The 26,939-nt window shown below is 41.4% G+C and overlaps 1 protein-coding gene across 8 annotated transcripts in view; it reads right to left on the reverse strand.

Moving 5' to 3' along the window:
* Positions 1 to 26,939, reverse strand: part of TULP4 (TUB like protein 4) — a 227,918-nt gene that overhangs the window by 162,321 nt on the left and 38,658 nt on the right. For 3 of the 8 annotated variants that reach the window (XM_045080107.1, XM_045080110.1, XM_004770868.3), the window contains one exon: positions 3,971 to 6,134. In XM_045080107.1, coding sequence (XP_044936042.1) covers positions 3,971 to 4,222 — 252 coding nt within the window. In that variant the 5' untranslated portion in view covers positions 4,223 to 6,134. Of the gene's footprint in view, positions 1 to 3,970; positions 6,135 to 11,898; positions 11,948 to 19,479; positions 19,551 to 26,939 lie in introns of those variants that run through there. The other 5 variants (XM_045080108.1, XM_045080113.1, XM_045080112.1 and 2 more) reach the window with 5 other exon arrangements.

A 26,939-nucleotide genomic window follows, 5' to 3' on the forward strand; every position in this document is an offset into this window, starting at 1 on the left:
ACCCAGGCATCCTGCAAAGTAAGACTACTTTCCTCGCAAAGGAAAAAATTCCTGAACAGTAAAGGAAATATAATCATAGTATCCTACTTGACTTGCCTGGGCACAATACTGACATGGTTTAAATAACATAAACACTGAATAATGAGTTATCCAATTACGACAGAGCAATACCAGGATGACTGGCTTGCAGGGCAAGGCTGGGCTGAGCGACTAAGGAAGGGAGAGCCGCATCACCTGCCAAGATAGGAAAGAAGCCAACATACAAAATCCCAACACTGATTAATCAAACAGGTAATAAAGAAGCTTTCAGTGAACAGCCTGAACAGGAGGCAGGGGCAGGAAACAGAAGTGAGAACACCGCTATTTTTCATTATTAGCATTTACCTGTGTGTACGTGTTCCTATGATAAAGATGAACTCACACTCCTGAGCTCTGGCATAAAAATAGGTAAGCCAGGTTAGGTGAAACAAAACTCTGATCTCAATATAGAGAAACAGTCTTATTTCTGCTTCTTCGCTAAAACAGTTCCCTGTTCAAAATAACAATTCGTCAGGGTGCCTGGGTGCTCAGTGGGTTAAGCCTCTGCCTTCGGCTCAGGTCGTGATCTCGGGGTTCTGGGATCGAGCCCCACATCGGGCTCTCTGCTCAGCAGGGGAGCCTGCTTCTTCCTTTCTCTCTCTCTCTCTCTCTCTCTCTCTGCCTACCTCTCTGCCTACTTGTGATCTCTGTCTGTCAAATAAATAAATAAAATCTTTAAAAAACAAACAAAACAAAATAGTGATTCATAAGACACATTTAAAAGAGCTGTTTCTCACATACATCTTCCACCTATAATACCTGGTTAAACTCTGACTCAAGAGTCTTCCTGAAGCCATCCATACACTATCATAGCATCAGGATGACAGGTTTAGATGTTACTTCTTGAAGACTATTATTTTTATAATAAACTATCTTAAAATTATAAATATATAAATACAATAATATAAGTTAAAGAACATAATAAATATTAAAATAATCAAATAAATTCCATAATAAATTAAGTCAATGCTATTAATTCAACTTTCTACATTGGTGGATCAAATAAAAAAGAAGATCTATCCCTCACCAGGAAAATTAAATTAACTATGGCAACAATTGGGAAATTTAAAAATAAAAATTTTTAAAGATTTTATTTATTTATTTTTTGACAGTGAGAGACAGAGATCACAAGTAGGCAGAGCAGCAGGCAGAGAGAGTTGGGGAAGCAGGCTTCCCGCTGAGCAGAGAGCCAGATGAGGAGGTTCCATCCCAGGACCCTAAGATGTGACCTGAGCCGAAGGCAGAAGCCTAACCCACTGAGCCACCCAGGCACCCCAAAAATAAAATTTTTAAACATACATTTACTTCATTCATATATTGCTCCACCCTTCCAGCCTCACTATGAAGATCCTCTTATCCCATTTTCCCCACTCAGAAAAGCTTTAATCCTAACGCTGGAAAATAAAAATGGATCAACTTAGTAGTACCCTTTAGTTTTAAATTCCCTTCCAGCATATAAAATTAGGTAAGTTCCCACTGTTTGTTTCATTGTTATTATGTACAAGTTTACCTGAAAAACTGTTAAGAAAGGCTGAGGGACTGTGGTTTTGCAATTCGTATCTTTAATTATCTGCATATAATTAAACTTTCAAATCTCCTATGCACACCAGCAAAGCCCCCAATTCCACCTGGCAGCCGTGAGCTCCTTCTGCCCCCACTGCACCAGCAGGGTGACCCTACAGAGAGCCTCCCCCATCGATTACAACAAAGAACAGTGGCTTCTGGTTCATGCTCTCTGAATGGGATTCACCTACATGGTGAGCACTTAGAAGGCCTACCGGGAAGGAGACAAGACAGACATGGTCACCTAGCATACTCAAATATGCTCCAATAAACAGAGCTCATTGCTTGACCAGAAGAGCCACCCAAAGTGAGTCACTAACAAATTATATTTATTTAACTCAGGTCGTGAAGACGAGCATGTCAATTTTCAAACTTGACTGCAACTGCATGCTGATAGATTAAGCCCAGAAACAGCTACATCTGAGCACTGTGTAAATCAGATAGATTATTAAGGCAGCACCTTGCTTAAACCTTCTGCCCTGGATTAACTGGCATACAGAATGCCCTGATATGAGTAAAATCCCCATTACAAACCAGGGTATACCTGTACACAGTAAACATTTCATAGTTCAGCGGGAAGAGCTAAGCATGTCAACCTCCTATCGACTATGGTGGATTTGTCCCAGGGATGGCAAAATATACATACAGGTCCCATCCTTGTCCAGCCAGACTCCAAATGCATCTTCCCGGGGGTACACCTGGTGTGATAAGGTGAATACAGACATGTGCTTAGGTTGGAGCCAAAGGAAACCCAGCACCTCATGTCACACAGAAGAGAGAAACTGCTTCTCTGAGGCCAGAATGTAGCTTAATCTTCTTGTATCTTCCGGGGAGCGGGGGGAACCTATCCAAATTCTATTTCTCAAGACCTCGCAGAAAGGTCCTCTTCATAACAAAATCTGTGTAAACTTCAGCCTTAGTTCTTTCAATGACCTAGATCTTTCTTTCCATACTTGGCTGAAACACACACAGCGAAAGAGATATCCAGGTGCACACATTGCCTTTACTGCCAGATGGTGGACTCCCAGCAGGCACAATCCATAATTCATCTCGGCCCGTGGTGGCGAGTCCACACAGCACCCAGCACTCGGCAGAGATGCCATGAACACCTACCGACTGCATATGTGTTTTCAACTCTTAACTGTGAACCAAAAATCAAAAAACACTGTTCCTGGCCTCACAAGTCAGACTAGTAAGGAAATGGAAGGGTACTGAGTAGCATGCAAGGGCTGGACAGCAAGAATACAGTTAAGTAAGTCAGCGTACGAGGCACACAATGTCGTCACCCACACGCCCAGCGCCTGCCGCTTTCAAAGCCCTCGCAAAACCATATTCTCACAGATCCTTACAACAACTCTGAAAGAAAGGAATTATTATTTCAGTTTAACCATGAGTGATCTAATGACTTGAATGACTCGCGCAGAACCACACCAGCTAGTTAAATGGTGGAGCTAGAACTTCTTATAACAAGCAAATGGGGACAAAAGGAACAGAAATGGGAGAGGACCACACCCCCGGAAATACAGCCCAGTCCTCTCCTGCAGCCATCACTAGGATACCACAATGGGTGAACACAAATCCACCAACTCACCTTTTTGTGAAGAATTCATAAGGAAGAGAAAAAAGATTTGCAATGATTTTTCATTGGCTTTCACCCCAAATTAGTCATATTTTCTCACTAGTGTTAGTGCACAGATCCTTAACTGTGTTGAGTATGCAGATAGAGCACAATCTCAATGTCATACACCCAACAGATAGGAAAATCAATGGCTCTTGTCCAGTGGATTAGTGTCACCTCTGCCCAATTAACTCCTTCGTTCTTGCACCTCCAAGTACAAGAAATACATGGCAGGTGTTAAACCATCACCCAGAGCAAGGCGGCTGTTAACCGTTGAAGGTGAAAAGGACACCACCACCCTCCTGTTGACAGCACCAGCCTCACACAGGGGCAGTTAACTCTGTTACACAGAAAGAGTGACTAAAAAGGCCGAGAGCACGACACGCTGGTTAGAGCATCTAACCAAACCTCCCAGCCTGGGCAGAGCCGCCCTGGTGCCCGTGCCCGTGCCCGTGCCGGCGTGCAGCACGCTGCCAGGAGAGGAGAGTGAGGGCGCCCAAGAGAACAGACACGCTCGGGGAGGGACACAGGCTACTGGGAACCGTGTCCACCTTAACGCATTCCCACTGGGACACGGGAGACAGAATTCACAGTTTGAATAGTGTCCCTTGGCAGCAAGCGGAGAAAATGACAAAGCGAGCTCTGAACCCACGGGGAGCAGGCTCAAGACCACAGACAATGAGACAGAAAGTGCAACGAGCCCCAGCTCACCTCGCTGTTGTGGCCCCGCAGGTTGAAGTTTATTCTCTGCGGCGTGTTTCTGTCCCGGCGGCAATGGCTCGAGGTAAAGGTCACCCCGACGACGCCACGGCCGTTACCCGTGGCCAGCCAGCCCTCCTCATAGTAGCGCCTCCGGCACACCGGCTTCTCCTTCTCACTCTTGGGAACACGCCCCTTCCAGGATAGGCAGAGGATGTTGGAGTCACTGCAAAGGACAGGCCCATGTTCCACTGCTGCATACATACTTTTTCTCAGTGAACCGTTTTATTTAAAAAGTAATGCTGAATGCCAAAAAACTCAAACTAATTCTTTTCATGGATCAACTGACTGATGTGATTTTGTGGTTGGCTTGCGCTGTTTTCCCCGACCCCTTTTAATGAAGACCGACCTGGATCTAATTACAAGGTATTTTATAAAGATCCACCCAAATGCATAGTGAAAAAATCCCTCTAGAAAAGATGATGGCAGTCTGCTAGGAAAAGGTAATGCTTAAAAACAACACGTGTCCATTTTTATTTTCAAGTCCTTAGAGGAAGAGCCACATTACCACGTGCTGATCAAGAAACGGGGTTTTCTTCTTTTCACTCAACTTGGTTATTCTCATTCAGCCTGAGATTCCAGTTTAGTGTAATATGATTCCAGAGACAAAGGGTTGCAAATACATAGATTTCAAGTAACTTAAGGCTTTAAAGAATCCCTCGAGCTGGAATTTTCTCTTCAAAAGTTCAGATGCAGAGACAGAACACATGGGATCATCTTCCTTCTGAAGCCACCCTCTGGCACGTTTTCTCGACTAGACCAATTTCTGTTGCTGAAGCTGAAAAAGATTGCATAAAGGGGAAAAAAGGCACACAAACCGTGCAAAACAGACCAGAGTTTGTGCAGACAGCAGTCCAAGTTCAGGAAGGAAAAAAGACTCTCCCCACTGTCCTGAACCAGAAACGTCCCCCCTCAGGGCCCAGCCTGGCTTCCCGGCAGGCAGGTTGCTGTGTCCTCGCAGAGAGCTGGGCTCCATCTGACCGGCCCGCCACAGACCGGTGCGCTCCTCGGTGCCATAAAGGTGGAGAGAGAAAACCACTTCACTCGGAGCCAGAAGGTTCTAAAGCTCTTGAGTGTTCGCTTTGGGTGAATCCTAAATCTTCTGGTTGACAAAACCGAGAGTCACTACAGGATTCTGTCTCTTTACCCCGTCTCCTTCCTCCCTCCCCTTCTGGCTTCTCCCCTTTCCGCTCCTAAAGATCACCTATTTCTCCAGCTTGAAAAAAAAGACTCATCTCAGAATTAAGTCCATCAAGTAGAGAAAGCGCAGACAAGAGTCAAGGTCTCCCACTAGATCCCTAGAGAGTCAGCCTGTCCCGCTGACGGGCGCTCTCCGGCTCACATTCAGAGATGCGTGCAAACGCCACGGGTGCAGTCCAAGGAAAAGAAGCTTTGCTTGGATGTTCCTGGATACTTACTTTGTAAATACTGGTTTCAGTTGCTACTTTAAAATATTATCCTATAGATACGGGAAAGGAAAAGGAAAATAATAAATTAAAACTTCGAGAACACAGTTAACTGAAAAAGGCAAAGGAACCAGTTCATCGTTCAGATTTGTCCCATCATACCTGACCTTGCTTTCCTGAAGTCACACACAGCCAGAATTACTTCTCAGTCCAGAGTTTTGAAGTCTGTCCAAATTACCAAAAACACTGGAAAATAAAGTGCAAAGCCCACTGCATGACGCTGCCTGCGCCGCTCGACACCACACTTCTCCCCCAGCCACCTTCTCACTTAGTTCCTTCTTTAAGCTGCAGAGGTATTTTTGAGGCTTGAACCGTGAAAGTTTTTTTTTCTTCTTTTTGCAAACTTTCTTTACCCGTGAAGACCATGTGGAAAACTGACCATCAGTAACATATTTTTCTCCCCGGGCTCCTGGGCCCAGTAGTGTCAAGTTGATCCATCTGATTCTTAAATTAATTTTCATCAGTTGTAAAACTCTTCAAGTGTGCACAAGAATGAGCCTGTCTTCTGGTGTAAGTGTGTGTGTGTACAAAGAAGGTTTCAGATATACACAGACATATGCTCTTCGATGGGCACCAAAGCGTCCGCCTTCCCAGTCATTTCAGGAACCATCTGAGTAATCACAGCTTGAAGGCCCTGGAGCCTCACGAATCTGTAAAACAAAATACGATATAAAAAAAAGAACTTCAACACCCTGATGAAGAAAGGTTCTAACTGAATAACTGCTGTAACTGAAACTGGGGGACCCCATCTTTACACTCAGACACACACACTCACCAAACAGAGCTACTGATTGCTCAAATTCAAATAGGAAAGTGGTGCACCTAGCCCGCTCAGAGCCAATGGACAACAAAGGGAGTCTGAATGCCATGTAGCACTTATTCAATCTGCCAGCAGCGGGACATATCTGAATAAAATCATCCCCCCCACTCTCCCAGACCGTGCCATCCTTTCTAAGACTCGTCCCGCATGTGTCAACTCTGTCCCTCTGGAGGCCATCATCCTAATTAAGTGGGCAACCTCGAAAAGGAGACTCAAGAGGCTCAGGCAAGTTACCTGACTGGCTTTTTCATTATAGGTAAAAGCTGTTGCCTGAAGACACAAGAAGCAAGGGCCTTTAAGAATGCCTCCATCCCTGAGTGCTGGCACATCAGAGCAAAGAAGGGCTATTTTCATAGCTTATAAGCTGTCTACTAGTGATAAAGTCCTGGAGAATCTACCTCCAGCAAATCCTCGCTCTCTCTTCCTTCCTACTGCCATCAGTCCAGGCCTGCATCCCACCCACAAAAACACTGGACAATGCCACACCATCCCACACTATCCCACCTTCCAGAGGGCCCTCAGGGTGACCTTTCTAAGTTTCAAGGCTACTTGAAGAACCTACACTGTTCTCCCCTGGCCCGGGAAGTCCCCTAGAGGGCAGTTAAACAGTCTCGCTCCACCAAAAACACCCGCCACTGAAAGTCTATGCATTTCTGACCAGTTCCATGGAGATGTTGATGCTACTGGTCTGGGGACCAGGTTTTGAGAACCTCCAGTCTATGGGATCAAACCCCAGCAAGACCCTTCTCCTCTTCTCTGGCCACAGCCTCTGGGTCCAGCCCTGCCTGTGTCACACTGTTGCATCTGGACATTCCCTGCCCTGGAAAGTACTGTGTCGTTCCTCTCTTTCATGTCTCCACTCCCTGCCAAGCCCCCACACACTTCCTTTAAGAGCCACCTGCAATAACAACTGCTCGGCAAAGCCTCGCAGAGCACCTGGGACTACCTTCCATAATAGCACTCAATCCCTGCATTCGAACACTCTTCTCTAGGCTCCTAGGGGCGGGGAACCTGTCTTTCTCATTGCTGGCGTAGAATTCAGTGTAAAGTAGGTATTCAAGTCCAAGTTTACAGGAGGCGGGCAGGAGCAAGGCAGCAGCTACATGTAGTTTCCCTGAGATACTCTAACTCAGATGAGTCATGGTATATATGTTTTGTATGAGCCTATAAATCAAAACCACTAAATTCTCTCAGGAATTCTCTCAAGGAAGCACTTGTACCTGTGGGAGGGGGAGTAAAAACAAATGCTATAAAATTCAAAGTCACACCACGTTCTTCTTTCTCAAATGCTGATACCACTGTATAACATAGCCTTAGTCCCTATTCTGACTTGGGGCAGCCACAGATGGGAAAAGCAGACACAACTTCTCAAGACCCAGCTATATACACACAGGTTTTAAACTATTTAATAGGAGAATCCATGATTATTAAAGCATCCACATTATGTATGACAGGGTAAACTGTCCATTCCGCTGAAATCCTCCCAGGGGATCCATAATGTCAAAAATATTTTCATAATAACACTAAGACATTATTTGCCTTCTTCATTGTACTGACAGTTGTATCAATGGTGCGAAAGCAACAGTGGGTCAGACTCAGCTCGTTAGTGCCAGGGAAGGCACTGGTACCAAAAGGTACCAGTACTCACGGGGTTTTGTAAAAATGTCAGTTTCACTTCACAATATTCTTGATGCAGGGGCACTTGGGTGGTTAAGTCAGTTAAGTGACCAAATCTTGATTTTGGCTCAGGTCACGATTTCAGGGTCCTGCGATCAAGCCCCAAGCAGGGCTCTGTGCTCAACCGGGAGTCTGCTTGAGAGTCTCTCCCTCACTCCCTCTACCCCTCCCTCTTGTGCTTTCTCTCTCTCTAAAATAAATAAATAAATCCTTTTTTTTGAAAGAAAGAGAAAATAAATCTTTTTTAAAAAAGAATATTATTGATGCAGTACATATTATTAATTTTATTAAGTCTCAACCATTAGCACATGGTTGGTTAATAGTCTGTGTTTCAAACCACCCAGCACACAGGACGCATCCCTGCTCACTCGTGAAGTGCAAGGGTGACCCGGGAGAAGCACCTGTGCTGTCGTGCAAATTACAAGCTGAGCTGAGGTTTGTTTCATGTTTACTGAGAAGAATGAATGACAAATTAGGGTAATCCAGGCTTGGGTCTTCGGCAGACATTTTCTCGAACATGAACAAAGTTAACAAAAGTTGAGTGCTCAAGTTAAAACCAGAACTTTGGGAAAACCAGTGTCTATCACCATGAGCTTGACAGCTCCCTAAGATTAACAAAAGTTGAGTGCTCAAGTTAAAACCAGAACTTTGGGAAAACCAGTGTCTATCACCATGAGCTTGACAGCTCCCTAAGATTTAAAGATATTCTGCATGCAACTGAAGGTAAACATTAAAAATGTGCATTTTTTTATATTACATGTCATATCTCATAGTGTGTATCTGGAAGATACACATAACTTGGTGGACCAATATTTTCCAAGTGACCAATCCGTAAGGCTACAAGTTACACTTGAGTAAAAGGGCCACTGAGGTGCAAGAAAGACAAAAAAATTTTGATCTAACCAAGTATGAAAAACTCACCAATAACATTTAAAATTCCCTATTGCTACTAACCTTTAAGAAAATGTCACTTGTTAAGTTTTAATATAGTATAAAAAATCCATGATTATCTGAAAAGATTATTAGAATACTTCTTCCTTTTCCAACTACATATCTGTGTGATCAGATTTTCTTCATATATTTTAGCACAAACAGCATGCTGCCACAGCCTGTGGAAGCAGATCCGAGGGGCCAGCTATCTTTTACTAAGTCAGATGTTAAAGTTATTTTGTAAAGATGTAAAATAATGCCAATCTTCTTGGTTTTAATGTTTTTAGTGAGAAAATGTGTTTTTTTTCCCCATAGGAAACATATTTAAAAGGTTTAGTGGGCTTATTATTTTTAACTGAATCAATAACTGTTAAAAATTTCTGTTTTATTCCTAGTACAGTAAATATCAACAGCTAACATGCACATCAGCCAAAGCCCTGTGGGTCTTCTACAGTTTTAGGACTATGAAGGGTCCCTGAGACCAAAAAATTTGAAAACCACTGATATATGCTAACTCTCCAAAATGTAAGCCTTCAATAACTATTATACTAAAGTATGTAGGATAAATTCCTATAGTAAAAGCATAGACAAAGTGTTTCATTTTTTATATGTGGCTATGGTTTTTAACCCAACTTTTAAAATTATAAAGCACTATATAGGCTAAACAAGTAAGGCAGGTATATTAAGAAAAAATGACATATGGGCGCCTGGGTGGCTCAGTGGGTTAAGGCCTCTGCCATCGGCTCACGTCATGGTCCCAGGGTCCTGGGATCGAGCCCCACATCGGGCTCTCTGTTCAGCAGGGAGCCTGCTTCCCTTCCTCTCTCTCTGCCTACTTGTGATCTCTGTCTGCTAAATAAATAAATAAAAATCTTTAAATAAAAAATTTAAAAATTTTAAAAAGAAAAAGAAAAAATGACATAGTACTTTATGATGACTCAGATGAATAATGGATACAGAAGTCAGCAACAAAATACCAGTATCCCGGGCACTGAAAGGCTGGCCCCTATTCTAGCGTGACCATGGACAGCAATCAGTGACATGGCACACTTCCCTTCCTTCAGCTCCGTGTACTCAGGAGGATGAGAAACTGAAGATATAACTGATCGGCTTCGGAGAGCAGTTCACTATCAGCGCAACACTCCTAAGTAAAAGGGTTCTGGTATAGAAAAGTTAAAAAGCAACTATACACCTGAAAGCAGGGACTTCAACAGTATTTTATACCCACGTTCATGGCAGCATTATTCACAACAGGCCAAAGGTGGAGGCCACCCCAGTGTCGACAGCCAGATGGAAAGTGTAAGTGAAATGTGGTCTACACATACAGGGGACTCTGACTCAGCCTTCAGAACAAAGAACCTACAGGCACCTGGGTGCCGCTGTCGGTTAAGCGTCCGACTCTCGGTTTCAGCTCAGGTCATGATCAGCGTCCTGGACTGAGGCCCTCACAAGATTCTCTCCTTTTGCCCCTCCCCACCCCTCACATGTGCACATGCTCTCTTAAAAAACAAAACAAAATGAACAAACAAAACAAAACCCAAGAAGAAGAAAAAACATTCTGTTGGACACGTGCTACAACAGGGATGAACCGTAAAGACATTCTGCTCAATGAAATCACAAGGCAGTCACATAATGACAAATCTTGTAAGCTCACTTTTATGAAGCACCTGGAAGAGTTAAATTCAGAGACTGAAAGTAGAATGGTAGCTGCCAGGGGCTGGGGGTGAGCGGCCTAGGGAGCTGTTATTTCATGGGGACAGCATTCCAGTCTGGGATGATGAAAACATTTTTGGAGATGGGCAGTGGCAATGGCTGTAAAATAATGTGAGTATTCTTAAGGCCATTGGGTTGCCTATTCTAAAAGTGATTAAAATGGTAAGTTTTGTTATGTATATTTCACCTTAATTTTTTTTTTAAGATTTTATTTATTTATTTGAGAGAGAGAGAGCATGAGAGTAGAGAGGTCAGCAGAAGAAGCAGACTCCCTGCTAAGCAGGGAGCCCGATGTGGGACTCAATCCCGGGACTCCAGGATCATGACCTGTACCGAAGGCAGTTGCTCAACCAACTGAGCCACCCAGGCGTCCCTCACCTTAATTTTAAAATCGAGTAAATTAAGAAAAGCAATTATGCCTAAAAAAAGTCTTTCAATAATGGACTGAAAGTAAATACTCATAAATCTGACATTATGGTATTTTTTACCCTAAACACTATAATACAGGCCCAGGCCTGTTTTTGGTAATTAGAGCTTATTTTCAGACTATTCTTATAAACCACTGAAAAAGCAAGCCCTGCTTTTCGGGAGATTACGGTCTTACATAGTAGGTGGGTCTGACTGACTTCATAACCTGACAGGGGTGAAAGAGTCAGTAAACTTTTAAGATGTTTCCCAATCTGACTCTCCATACCACCCAGTTCTTGATGGCAAATCAGGAGCCCCAGATTCGGGAAAGTACAATGTAGGGACAGGATGGTACACTGTTCAGAAGAGGAAACCTTGCAGAACTAGACACTCCCAGATTAACCAACCAACAAATCTTAACTAAGTAGTAGGCAAAAGGCCCCTGTGCTGCATTCTCTGCCTCCCTTGTCTGTAATTAGATACTTTATTTTCTAATTAGAATTATTTCACTATATTTTGTTCTGATTCCTACTTTCCACCAACATGCATAAAATTCACTAGTGGGAGACGTGGGGAGAAAAATACATCTTTGGTTTATTTTTAATCACTTGAATTAATATTAGAGATCAGAGATAAAATAAATTAGGAAAGATTTTTTTCATTTCCATGATTAATAGAAATACATTCACTGAAAGTTGTAAGAATGCAACCACTTTGGGATAGTAGCTAGGACCACCACAGATATGAGTACCCCGCGACCAGGTAGCCCACTCTGGAATGTGTGCACCAGACACAGGGCTGGGCTCCCTGGGACTCCCTGCTGGAGGTGTGGCATCCTGTACAAGAGCCAAAACAATGACACCAACCTGAATGGAGCGAGTGCCTCAGATTCAAACAGCAGAATTGTATACAGCACTGTAATGAACACAATACAGAATATGATTTTACAGAATTTTACAGATTTTACAGAATTTCACAAAAATAATGTTGAGCAAAGGGATCCCATGAAAAAATACCTACAATATGAATCCATAAAGTTCAAAATAGGCCAAACTAATTTTACCAGTTAAGACTGCAGACAAAGACAAGCGGAGAAGGACAACTATCATATGATCTCCCTGATATGAGGAAGTGGTGATGCAACATGGGGGCTTAAGTGGGTACGAGAAGAATAAATGAAAGAAGATGGGATTGGGAGGGAGACAAACCATAAGTGACTCTTAATCTCACAAAACAAATTGAGGGTTGCTGGGGGTAGGGGGTTTGGGAGAAGAGAGTGGGATTATGGACATTGGGGAGGGTATGTGCTTTGGTGAGTGCTGTGAAGTGTATAAACCTGGTGATTCACAGACCTGTACCCCTGGGGATAAAAATATATGTTTATAAAAAATAAAAAATTATACTTAAAATAAATAAAAAAAAAAAGACTGCAGACAAAGATAATAAAACTAGAATTTTAAAGGCAAGGAAAAGATAACACAAAGGAGCACAGTGGTGACCTTGGGCTGCAGACTATGAATGGGAAGGGGCACACACACGCGGTGTTGCCGGGGTACTGGCAATACCCCATGTTCTCATCTGGGTGGTGATTACAGGGTGCTAACTCTCTGACTATACTTTACTACCTATATGTCAAACATATTCAACATGTATGATATCTCAAAATAAACAGGTTTAATAAACTATGAAACTAAATTATGCCCCAATCCTTTGGGATTTTTAGAAAACTTAAATCAACTAGTAAGAATTTTAAAAATTATTATATCCAACCTTAACAAGTACTCTCCTAATCTAGAAAATCCCAATAAAGTTCCAAAGACACAAAACTAAGGAGGCATCCACAAAGAAAATGCATGTAAAGAGTAATGAATGGAGATGGAATTTTAGAATAAAGCTCTTTTCTTTCTAAAGAATAAAAATTTAATAGAATGGTTAAGCAGAAGACTGAGATGAGAAGCAGTCAATTTCAGGAAAAAAATATACAGATGTTAAATGAATACAAAGCAGAGAGAGAAAAAAAAAAACCACCATAGAAACTTTTGAATAAAAATGTTCCAAACACCCTCAAGTTGTCTGGAGGTGGAGTGAAGCAAAGGAAAGGAAAATGAGTATTATCCGACCTGGTGATGGGAATAAACCCACCCCAATTTCCCCCTTTTTGCTGTCCCTCATCTACTGTGTGGGACTCAGCTCTTCGGCCAGGCAGCTCTCCCCATGCCCAAGCCTCCCCTGACTGCCCCCTTCCACAGCTGGCAACAGACCCTGAACTCTACATTTCTTCTTAACTAAAGTAACTACAACAACCTGCCTCTAATTACAGTCACTCTGTTCCCTGGGGAATTTTCCACAACCCACAAATACCCACCTAGCCCAAAGCAGTTCTAACTGGTTCCTAATTAGTTTCAATAGCTGCCTAGAGGCTAGCTCAAATTTGCCATGCAAGACTGCCTTTTAAGGCAGGGGTACTCCGAGTAGGGACTTGTCCTTCAGCTACCTACAGACGAACAACCATACACGTGAGAACACAACACCCCTGCAAGGATAGCGGAGTTCAGTCATGATCTAATGCATTTACTGTGTTCTCATTCACCAGCCCGGAATTCTTAAAGCGTGCTAGTGAGATAATGAAGCTGTGTGTGCGTGATTATGCCCAGGCTTATGCAAAAGATGCGTGCTTACTACAAGCATGTTCATATCCAATCATTTTCCCATTGACTTGCGCCGTCAATTTCAGAGACGCATTCCTCAGAGGGCTTCAGTCTCGCTCTGAACGACACCATCTCCTGCACATGTAGTGCAGACACCAAAGCGCTATGCAGACTCGCATGGCAAGGCTCTTTTCTGCCTGTGGTAGAGCTATCTTTCTGTGTCAGTCATCAGATCTACTAAAAAACAAACTCCTACACTCCAACTTTTATCCAGTACCCACCAGCACTGCATTCAAGTAAATGTTCAATAAGGTACTTCATATGCTACAGAGCCTCAGTTTTCTAAGAAAAAGGGAAGTAAATGCTAACTGATGAAGTTCTCTGTACAGACCCTGGTTCTCTGCACCAGCCACTCGGAATCTGGGTCTTCTGAAAGCCTACGGCAGACAGGCACCAAAGTACATGTGAGTAAGGGAGGAAGCTGGGGGCCCACTGCTGTGTTCAGAGTACAGCAAAGAGGTACATTTCCAGTGAAAGCTACTCCCTATTTATTTTCTATGCCTGATTTCACCAGCTAGTACTAAGAATATGAACATCTATCTATATATAGATAAAGAAGGATAAGAAGGCTGTAAGACAAACCTCTTGACTAACAGTTCCAGTGAGAGTGGGGGTGAGACATTTCTAAAAACGAATGTGTACCTGAAACCTGGCTGTCGAAATACGGTGGTACCGTACATTGGGCTCACTAGTATCTAAGATCATGTCCCTTATTTAACAAAGGAGAGCATTTTATTATTTCTCAAAGTGATAAAGACTAAAAGATATGATAATTCCCAGTGTCATACAAGGTGTAAAGAAATGGGAAACCAATTTGGCAATATGATTCAAAAGATTTAAAATGCTGCATACCTTTCGATTCAGCAATTCTACTTCTGGAAATTTATCATAAGGAAATAATGTTGAACTGTGCAAAGATTTAGCTGTAAGGATTTTCACTACAGCATTTTTCATAATATTGATTCAGTAAGTGTTGGTACAGACATAAAACGCAATCCTATGCAACCCCTAATAATTATACTGTAGAAGACTATGGAGTAACATGGAAACACGTTCTCAATAACTTATGTAAAAAGTAAAATTACAGGTTATACTTCCAGGATGCTCTGAAGAGCTTGCCCACTACTATATCACTAGATCTTGGGTAAATTATAACAGACATAATTTTTTGCTGGACTTGTAGGGAAGTATGAGAAATCTCCAGGGAAGCCACATACACACAAACATAAGAGAAAGCCAGGGTTATCTGGCAAATGCACATGTAAGATGCATATATGTCCAGAATTATCTGGAAAAATGCAGATATAAACCCTGGAATCAGAATTAGAATGCCTCATCATCCCGGTTTGCCCAGAACTGTCCCAGTTTTACCCTGGAAGTCCCATATTCCAGGCAATCCCAACCAGACAGTTGGTCACCCTATCAGATATCCAAAATTTGGTCCAACCTCAGGGTGGAGAAACTGAATCATACATATCCTACAGGGGCCACAGAGGTAGCGAAAACTATCTCAGATTCCTAGCACCCCATGGTTCTGGACTGGAGCAAATGCAAATCTTGTCCTTGTGAAAATATTCCCAATTTAGGACCTAATGATTCCCACAGATGAGGTTGAACCAAAAATCAGTTACCAATCAAAAATTACCAAACATACAAAGAAAAGGCGGCATCACAAGCTGTCAGTAGAAACAACAAATTTAGATCCACTGGATTTCAGAAAGTGAAATGAACATAAACAGAATTTAAAATAATTTAAGTTTAGAATTTAGGTTTGGATTTCTGGGTTCCAGTCTTCCATAAAAGAAGCTCAGAAATCATCACTCTGTCCTAATAAGAAGTAAAAAGCTAAACAAACAGAAAAATCAACTCTTCTCAGATCTGTAAGAAAAGTAAGTCACCCACTGTATCTAAAACTGGGAAGTCCAAAAGGCTCTTACAAAGAACTACACTGATGAGAGCAGAAACCAGTGTGCTAAAACCCCTGTGCACACCAGCCCCGGGGTAAGCAAACCCAGATTGTAATGGATGGACTGCTGGAGGTTCAGTGTGGCCGAGTTTGAGAAAGAAAAACGTCAGGGGATCCAGCCATCAGGCCCCTAGACCCTTGTTTTACTTTCAGGAGCTCATTAGATCCTCACAGTAAGTATCAGAGGAAAATCCCCCTGTGCTTCCAGCTGGGGATGAGGAAAAGGAATCATTTTGAAAGATACCAGAGCATTCTGTTCTTTTTTAAAAAGTCTGTCTTCAGGAAAAACAATTTAACCAAGGTATAACCAATCAGGATTTTATCAGAACCTAACCGACCGGAGGGGGGAAAAATACCCAACTGCAGCCCATTCTGGCCTTCCTGTCCCACCTAAGAGGGATGGGGGAAACAGAAAAATATATGAAGCCTGTCCAAGGAAAAGGCCCACAAAAAGGTGGAGACCCAGAGTTCTGGGGATACACAGCATGGTAAGTATAGTTAATGGCGGGGCGCCTGGGTGGCTAAGCGGGTTAAGCCGCTGCCTTCGGCTCAGGTCATGATCTCAGGGTCCTGGGATCGAGTCCCGCCTCGGGCTCTCTGCTCAGCAGGGAGCTTGCTTCCCTTCCTCTCTCTCTCTCTGCCTGCCTCTCTGTCGACTTGTGATCTCTCTCTATCAAATAAATAAATAAAATCTTTAAAAAAAAAAAAGTATAGTTAACGGCATTATGTTAGATATTTGACAGCTGTTGAAAGTAAATCTTAAATGTCCTCACCATGAAAAAGAAATGGTAGTTACGTGAGGCGGTGCAGGCATTAACTAACCCACTGCGGTGGTCATTTTTTGTAAGACAGGAGTGTATCATATCATTGTGAATACACCTTAAACTTCCACAATGTTATATGTCAATTATATCTCAATAACACAGGGAGGAAAAATACTCAGAAGGAAAGGGGAGGAAGCAACACAGAGAAATCTTGGGGAGTGAGGGACCGGTTCCATATTTTTGATGCGGTGGTGGTTACACAACTGTCTATTTGTCAAAAATGCACAGAACTATGGCGGTGCCTGGCCGGCTTCAGGCAGTAGAGCATGTGACTCTTAATCTCGGGGTCAGGAGTTCAAGCCCCATGTTGGGCGTGGAGCCTACCATAAAAAAGTGCACAGCACTACACATTAAAAAGGGTACTTTACATATTTTTTTAAAGATTTATTTATTTGAGAGAGAGAGCATGTGAGCAGGGGGAGCAGCAGAGGGAGAGAGGACATCCTTAAGCAGACTCCCTGCTGAGTGTGAGCCCGATGCACGGCTCAGTCCCAGGACCCTGAGATCAGACTGAGCCAAAAATCAAGAGTCTGATGCTCAAACAACTAAGCCACCGAGGCACCCCAGATACTTTACATATTTTTAAAAATAGTATCCACCACACAGTAAATGCTACACAGTACAAACGATTATTAATGATGTTGTTGTTATATATCAGACATTAAGTTGGGTGCTGAAAAGACAATTTTAAGTAAATACAGATATGGTCCTACCTTGAAGGAGCTTACAGTCCACTGATGGAGATTAGGCATTAATCGTGTAATTATGACAAATCGTGTAACTATGACAAATGCCACAAGGAAGAGTTATGGTGTTCTGAAGGCTTCGATCGAAAGGAAGAGTGGATGCTAGACCCTGGAAGAAGAGGTGGAGGAGGCAAGAGGAGATACTCTGTGCAAATGGGATAGACGTCCAAAGCCCATGGCAGAAGAGAAAACGGCATTTTGAAGAAACTCTGAAGAACGTCAGTAGGACATCTATTCACACACATACCTATGACGAGGCATCACGTCACACTAATTAGGATGGTTAGTACACACACAAAAAAAGTGTTGGCAAGGATCTAAAGAAACTGCTGCTGGCAGGACTGCAAAATGGTAGAACCGCTATGGAAAACAGTACGGAAGCTCCTCAGCAAGGTCCTGTAAGATGCAGCAACTCCACTTCTAGATATACTAGGTACACGAGTATCCAGCTGTATATATACCCAGATACACTCCCAAAGGAGTGTACCTCTGTACCCCCCATGTCCACAGAAACATTACGTACAATAGCCACAAGGCAGACGCAATCCCAGGGGTCCATCAGATGAACGGATAAATAAAATGTGGTATACACATATAAAGGCATATTACTTGGCCTTAAAAAGGTTAGGAAATTCTGACACAGGCTACAATATGGATGAACCCTGAGGACATCATGCTAAGTAAAATAAGTTATTCACAAAAAGACAAGTAAATTATTCCATTTATATAAGGTACCTAGAATAGTCAAATTCACAGAAACAGAAAGTAGGATGCTGATTGCCAGGAGCTGGGGGAGGGAGGAAAGGGAGGCTGTTGTCTAATGGGTACAGTTTCAGTTTTACAAGATGAAACGAGTCTGGAAACTGCTTGCTCAACAACGTGAATATACTTAACACTACTGAACTACACACTCTAGACATGGTTGACATGGTATATTTTATGGTATGCATTTTTTACAATTAAAAAAAAATAACACCTGGGCGCCTGGGTGGCTCAGTGGGTTAAGCCGCTGCCTTCGGCTCAGGTCATGATCTCAGAGTCCTGGGATCGAGTCCCACATCGGGCTCTCTGCTCAGCAGGGAGCCTGCTTCTCTCTCTCTCTCTCTCTCTGCCTGCCTCTCCGTCTACTTGTGATTTCTCTCTGTCAAATTAATAAATAAAAAATCTTTCAAAAAAAAAAATAAATAAAAAATAAAAAATTAAAAAAATAACACCTTTTCACACACCCCCACACACAGACTGAGATGCAGTCATATGACTGTAGAATGCTTCTCCTCCCCTCACACCTCACCACCTATTTACAACAGTTCCTTTTAACGAGTACATTATATCCCCTTTTCAAGGAAAAGTTACAAGACATATCCAGCAACAGAAAACAAATTTGAAGAGGCAGAGCAAGCATCATAACCAGACTCAGAAATGGCAGAGATGCCGGAATGATCAGACCAGAAAGTAAAAACAACAACGATTCACATGTAAGGGCTCTAAAGGATAAAGTAGACAGCATATAAGAACAGATAAGCAATATAAGCAAAGACATGGAAATTCTTTAAAAAAAAAAAAAAAGGAAAGAAAAGAAAAGAAATACAAAACAAAAAAAGAAATGCTGCAATCAAAAAAGCCACGGAGAAACAAACACTGTAACAGAAATGAAGAACGCCTTTGATGGGCTTATCAGAAGACTAGACACAGCAGAGGAAAGAATCTCTTTACATGAGGATTTCTCAATAGAAACCATCAAAACTCAAAAGCAAACAGAAAAAAGACTGGTGGGGGGGGGGGGACCACCATAGCCAAGAACAGTGGAAAAGCTACAAAAGTTGTGACATGCACATAACAGGAATGCTAGAAAGAGAAGACTGAGAGCAGGGAAGAGAGGAACATCTGAAACAGTAATGCCAGGTTTATACACCAAATTGATGTCAGATACCAAAGCACAGATTCGGGAAGCTCAGAGAATACCACACAGGGAAAATGCCCCCAAAGCCATACCTAGGAATCACTTTCAACTACATAAAATCAAATATAAAGGAAAAAAATCCTGAAGGAAACCAGAGGCAGCAAAAACACTTCATCTATAGAGAAAGAAAGACAAAACTATACCCAATTACTCCTCAGAAACCACACAAGCAAGAAGAAAGTTAAATATTTAAAAACTTGAGAAAGACCCACCAGCCTAGAATTCTGTGTCCTGTGAACTTACCTGCCAAAAATGAAAGACAAAGACTTTCTCAGGCAAACAAAATTGAGGAAATCTGTCAACAGTAGAGACACCTATAAGAAATATTAAAAGAAGTTCTTCAGAGAGAAAGAAAATGATATAGGTCAGCAACTCAAACCCATACAAAGAAAGAGAATCAAAGAAGCAACAAGTAAAGGTAAAATAAAAACTTTAATTTTTCTTATTCTTGGGTTGCCTGGGTGGTTCAGTCGGTTAAGCATCTGTCTTCAGCTCACATCACGATCCCAGGGTCCTATGATCGAGCCCAATATCAGGCTCCCTGTGTGGTGGTCTCTCTCTCTCTCTCAATAAATAAATAAATAAATGAAATCCTTAAAAATTTGAGTGCCTTAAAAAAATTGACTGCCCTTAATTAGCCAGGCTAATTAAAAAAGGGAGAGGACACAAATTGCTAATATTAGAAGTAAAAAAGGGAACATCACTACAGATCCCACGGACATTAAAAGAATAATCAAGGAATACAATCAAGAACTCCACACCCACAAATTAGAAAATCCAGACGAAATACACTAATTCCTTGAAAGGCATAATCTGTGAAAACTTAAACAAGAAGAAACAGACAATCTGACTAGTCCTATATCTATTAAAGAAATGGAATCAGGGGACACCTGGGTGGCTCAGTGGGTTAAAGCCTCTGCCTTCAGCTCAGGCCATGATCCCAGGGTCCTGGGACTGAGCCCCACATTGGGCTCTCCACTCAGCGGGGAGCCTGCTTCCCCCTTCTCTCTGCCTACTTGTGATCTCTGTCTGTCAAATAAATAAATAAAATTTAAAAAAAAAAAGAAGAAGAAATGGAATCAGTAATTAAGAACATTATAAAACCAAAAGCACCAGGCCTAGGTGGGTTCACTGGTGAATTCTACCAAACATTTAAATAAGAAATTATACCAGTTTTCTGTGATCTCTTTCATCAGAAGGCAGAATCAAAGAGAATACTTCCTAACTCATTCTAAAAAGCCAGAATTAACCTAATACAAAAAGCAGGCAAAAACAATACAAAAAAAAAGAAAACTACAGACCAATATCTCTCAAGGACACTGATACAATAATCTTCAACAATGTACTAGCAAACTGAATCAAACAATGTATAAAGAGAATTAAATACCACAACTATGGGGGATTTATTCTAAGTACACAAAGTTGGTTCAGCATTCAAAAACCAACTAATGTAATCAATCACATCAACAGGCTAAAGAAAAACCACACAGTCATATCAATCAATAAGCACACACACGAAAAAAGCATTTGAGAAAATCCAACACCCATTCACGACAAAAACTCTCAGTAAACTAGGAACAGAGGGGAACTTCCTCACATTGATAAAGGCTATCTACAAAAAACATTCAGCTACTTAATGGTGAGAAACTCAAAGCTTTCCCAATAAGGTGGAGAACAACACAAGGCTGTCCCCTCTCACTGCAGCTTTTCAACATTGTACAGGAAGTCCTTGCTAATGTAGTAAGACAAGGAAATAAACAGTGTACAGATTGGGAAGGAAGAAATAAAGTAGCTGAAATGTTTAAAGGAATGAAAAAGGAAGCAATGAGACATGATCTAAAATAACCAGAGAGATCGAATAAAACGTTCAGAAAAGGAAGACCTAATCATTAAAACTGCATACAGTAATATGAGCACAACATCAGCCAAAAAAAGGAGTTAATGAACTGGATCTAATAGCTCAAGAACTCTGTGAAATCTTTTGTAGCACAGAGAGACCTGGAGATATAAAGGAGAAATTAAGAGAAATGGAGGATAGATTGAGGAGGACCAGTTTAATTGGAATTCCAAAAAGATAAGAGAAAATGGAAAAGATCTGAAGACATATTGACAGATTTTGCCAGAACTGATATAAGATCCACAGATATAAGAAGCATAATATATTCCAAGCAGGATAAGTAAAAAAAGAAACCCACACCTGGGCACATTTTAGTAAAACAGAGAAGGGAGTTGAACAGCAGCCAAAAACAAGACAGGTACTTCCAAAGGAACAACGATCAGACTGATGGCAGGAGTCTCACAGCTACCATGGTGTCAGATATCAATGAACTAATATATTTAAAGTACTGGAAGAAAAATACAGAATTAGATTCCAGACATCCAACACAGAATTATACATCCAGAAAAACCATCTTTTAAGAATTAATGTTGAATATGGCATTTTAAAAAGAACAAAACCTAAATTTTAAAACTAACTGACATCAAAAAACAACTTCTAAAGGATACTGATCAAATTAAGTGGAAAATGACTCAGAAGGAAGGTCTAAGACAGAAGAAACAATGAAAAAAACACAAAAATACAAGTAAAATAAATTATGTCTTTTCAAAAAAAGAACAGCAATGACATCAAACACTTTTACAGTACTTGTTAACTGCTAGGTATAGTTCTAAATGTTTTTAGGCACTGCATTTCTCATTTAAAAGCCTTAGCCTTATGACAAGGTCCTTTTACTGTCTGCACTTACAGATGAGGAAATGGAGGTATGGGAAAGGAAGCACCTTGCCCACCATTACTCATCCGCTAGAAGCAGAGCTGGGATTCAAACCAGACTGCCAGATTCCAGCCCATGGTTTAAACCACAAGCTGTGTCTGTCTTTTGGGGGGAGGAAAGAAAAAATTTAGGGAAGGAAAAAAAAAATGTTTTATCGGAAGGATGACCAGAGCTGAAGTACTGTAAAATACTGATAAAACTTCATACTTGATTAGTTCAGGTAAGCATGGTGAAATTTCAAGAGCAATCACTAAAAGACGAGAAACAAAGGTAGGAAGAGGTCAAGGCAAGACACTATACCTCAAATCAGTCCCCCAATAAGAGAAAAAAGAAAAGGTGAAATAAAATAAAAGAGATGGTAGAAATGCAAATATATCAGCAATCACAACAGGTCAATGATTTAAAAATCTATTTTTGACAGTTAAAGTATCAGATTACACAAGAAAAAATTACAGTAAACCCCCCCAATGCAGTCAAAAATCCACATAAAACTTTTGACTCCCCAAAAACTTAACTATTAATAGCCTACCGTTAATTGGAAGATTTACTGATAACATAAACAATTAACACATATTTTGTTATACTTATTATATACTATATTCTTATAATAAAATAAGCTAGAGTAAGGAAAATGTTATTAAGGAAAAGAAAATACATTTATAGCACTGTACTGTATTTATCAAAAAAAAAAATCCACATTATCATCTGCTCCCTCAATTACAAGCTAAAAAAAAAAAAAAAGTAAACATTTAGAAGATGCGAACATCATAATTAACAAACTTGGTCAAGGGGCACCTGCTTGGCTCAGTCGTGGCTGGGCATCAGACTCTAGCTTTTGGCTCAGGTCATGATCTCAGGAGTCCTGAGATCAAGCCCCACATCCACTGCACTCTGCACTCAGTTGGGAGTCTGCCTCTCTCTTCCTCTCCCTCTGAACCACGCCCCCCGCCCCCCCCCCCCGGCTCATGCACACTCTCTCTCTAAAAAAATAAATAAAATCTTTAAACAAACAAACTTGGTCAAAATGAACACATATAGAACCCTGCATCCAATTGAGAGGATGCACATTCTTTTCAAGCACATCAACATTAACAAGAACTTACCACATAAAGTCAGTCGCAACATATTTCTAAGAATAAGTGTCACAGAGACTTCTTATGTGACTTAAAACTATTAAGTGCCCCCCAAAACAATTAAGTTAAAGGCGATTATAAAAATATAAATTATAAAACCATATGTTGGAAATTCTTAAACTTAAGAAAGACATTTCTAGGGGTGCCTGGGTGGCTTAGTCAGTTAAGCGTCTGCCTTCAGCTTGGGTCATGATCCCAGGGTCCTGGGATCGATCCCCATGTTGGGCTCCTCGCTCAGGGGAAAGCCTGCTTCTCCCTCTTCCTCTGCCTGCTGCTCCCCTTGCTGTGCGCTCTCTCTCTAATAAATAAATAAAATCTTAAAAAAATTTTTTTTAAAGAAACACATTTCTAAATATTATGAGACAGGAAAATCATAATGGAAGGTTTAAAATACTGAATATTAATTAATATATGCCAAAACATGTCTGCTACAGAAAAAGCATACTTTGTGGAAAATGTATTTCTTTAAGTGCTTATAACATTAAAAAAAAAAAAAAGAACTGTTGCAAATTGAGGAGCTAAATGTTCAATTAAAAACTACAGCATAAACCAAGACGGTAAGTGAAAGAGATGATAAAAACAGAAACTCATAAAATAGAAAAGGTAACATTAGAGAGGCTAACCCAAGCCAAATGTTGACTCTTCAAAAAAAGTAATCAGAGACACAAACCTCCGACAAGATAAAGGAGAAGCAGCACAAATCAGCAATGCTGTCAAAAGAAAAGGGGTATAATTGTAGCTACAGTGAAGATTAAGGAGATCAAAGAATATCATGAACAATTTAATGCTAAAAAAATCTGATAACACATGAAACAGACAAATTCCTAGGCAACATAATTTAACAAAACTACCTCAAGAAGGAGAGATGAAGTCTAAACCACTCCATACCATTACAACAGGAACTCAGTAGTTTAAAATCAGCCCATAAAGAAAACACCAGTTCCAGATATTCTATAGGTAAGTTCCACCACCACTCAAAGAACAGACCACAACAGTACTACAGAAATCCCTCCAGAGAACAGAAGTTGTAACACCCACAACTAATCATAGGAGGCTACTGTACCTTGATACCAAATCAGATATGGGGAGTGCAAGAATGGACAATTAAAGACAATATCACTCATGAGTAAGACCTAAACTAAGCGTTAGTAAATCAAATGGCATATAAACAAAACTGTGATCAAACTGGGTTCATCACAGGAACAGCATTCATCATAGCACTGGATCTCATTTCTACCTAAGGACACCCTCCTCAGTCTGTCATTCAGGGCTCTTCACAGAAGAGACCCACACCTATCTTTTCAGCCTATCTTCCATCCTGACCTCTAAAAATTATGCTCCTTTCAAAGTATACTTTCTGCTTATTCACCAAGCCCTGAACTTACCCTGCTGATTGCAAAGCTCATTCCAAATCCCCCAATTTTAGCCATCTTTCCAGATGTATCTTCAAAAATATCCACTCCACACATCCTTGCCAGCATCTCCCTACAGGGCATGGACTTCTCCTCTTTAATCTTCACAGTATACTTTTCTATCTTTCTTGAGTTGTTCATTTAGTTCTCCACCACACTGCAGGAATCTGGGCCCCTGTATTCCCCACTGGCCTGGGCATTACTTAAGGGTAAGGACTTCTGGATGCCTGTTGGTCAAGACATCTTTTACTGTATACAGTAAGTAATCAACAAATGTGCATTCAATTGAATAAAAGTGCTTTTATTTATATGTGGTGTTAAAAAAAGGTTTTCCCCTAGGAACAAATGATCCTATAAAGCAATAAAAATGCTTTCTCAAGGATGTTATTATAAATTATATTTTTTCATAGGCCAGTAAACTTTGCGAAATCTTTCCCAATGCCACATGCAGAGATAAACAGACTCATGCACGCACCACTCCGGTGACGCAAATGCCTCACAGAGTTTAGTACATTTCATTCACCCTGTAATTTGAATCCAGATCTGTCTGGATCCCAAACATATATACCCCCAGCCTGCCTTCCTAAGACTTTTGTCCTGGTCAGTCTTCTGAGAGAGGGAAATACGTCTTCTCTCCGATCTCCAGACCAACACAAGAACTCAGTATTGCTAAGGGAATGACGGTTAAATGTAGGAAGAGCCCAACATGCAAACCCTTCCAAGAACAACAGTCTGTGTCCTCACAAAATAATCAACTGAAAGCCCTAAATGATAAATCACAGGTTCTATTATATTCATTATCCTCTGATTAAAAAGGGAATTACTTATTTTAGAAATGTTTCCATTAAAAAAGCTAAAAATCTGGGGGATCTTAAAAGGCTAAGTTCCAATCATCTCAACACCATAGTCTTGGATGACGTAAATACGTCAAATATAATTACATAACAAGTAAAACTGGTCTTGAAATACCAACCATTATTATTGTTAGTGAGAGGGTGTGCGGGTGCATGGGGGTAGGGGGGAGGGCAGAGGGAAAGAATCTCAAGCAGAACCCCTGCTGAGTGGGGAGCCCAGCTCTAAGCTCCATCTCGGGACCCTGAGATCATGACCCAAGACAAAATCAAGAGTCGGATGCTCCTCTGACTGTGCCACCCAGGCGCCCTCATAAATACTATCATAATACAAACTTCAGTGTAGATAAAAATGTCCCCAGCTCCTGCCAGTGACCCTTGGGCAGTGTTCAGGCCATACCACCACAATGACGTTGACCGGGAACACCAGCCACACAGGACCTTTCCCCCAGCTGCAAGGCAACGCAGGCCAGTCAAGCCAGTTATGGCCGAGCGCGTTCTCCAGAGCAAACAAGTTCAGGTGTAGTGAAGAAACCACACTCCCGGTCACAGAGCAAACACAAAATACAAACAACTCCCTTTGTAAAAAAGAAGAAACATAAAAATAAATGCCAGAGAAAAATAAAGGATGTGGCCATACAACTGTACATTAGTTCCCCTACCACATTCTAGTTCCTGGAAACTACTGTATCTACACAAAACAGGTACAAATGATTATAACAGACCTGAATATTAATATGTCTCATGGATTCTCAAAATTTTTTCAGCATATTGCAATACTAACATAAACTTCAGTAAAATCTTTAACTTACAACTTGAAGTTCTTTCCAAAGAAACTGAATTGGATTATAATAGATAATCGCAATTTGTTATTTTTCTTAATTTTTACAGCCAAATATTTTCATGAATACCTATTTATTGTTAAACAAAAATAAAAACAAAGCACCAATTTACATCATGATGAGTAAATCTGTTTTCACATCTGCTGCCATCTTTTTAGCTTGCAAAAATAATCCCCTGGCACTTTCATGTTTTTCATATAGAAAGGGCTCAAATGGATGGCTGAAACGCAGCCAGCCACTGCACAGAGAACAGAGTCTTGGCTCTGGCCCAGCCTCAGATGGGTTCTACGGGAGGGATCACGTCCAAGTGATTCCTCCCTGCTTCCAATGGTAAGCAGGAGTGCCTGACCCTCAGCCAACAGATGGACAGCGCAGACACAGAAAGCAGGCCCGACCGTTCTTCGAGGCCTGGCACTGGGGCAGAGGGCGGGGCGGACAGCAAGGAGGCAAGGGACCAGAGCTAAGTGATGACCCTATGCCCATATAAATGGACACATCTGCAGTTGCAAACATGTGCTTGGGGCTACAGAAGCAGTTGTGGGGTATCTGTAAGTGTTAGCACCCAGAAAGAGTCCCAGCCCAATGAGCAGCACTGATGACCATCCCTGGCGCCGAATGAATGGGCAGTCCTGCATCGTAATGAAAACTACAGCAGAATACCATGTGGGCATGATCTCCGCTATCAGGGACAGAG

Source organism: Mustela putorius, unplaced genomic scaffold, assembly GCF_011764305.1.
Source record: "Mustela putorius furo isolate JIRA1106 unplaced genomic scaffold, ASM1176430v1.1 tig00000450_pilon_pilon_pilon, whole genome shotgun sequence".
NCBI classification, from domain to species: Eukaryota; Metazoa; Chordata; class Mammalia; order Carnivora; family Mustelidae; genus Mustela; species Mustela putorius.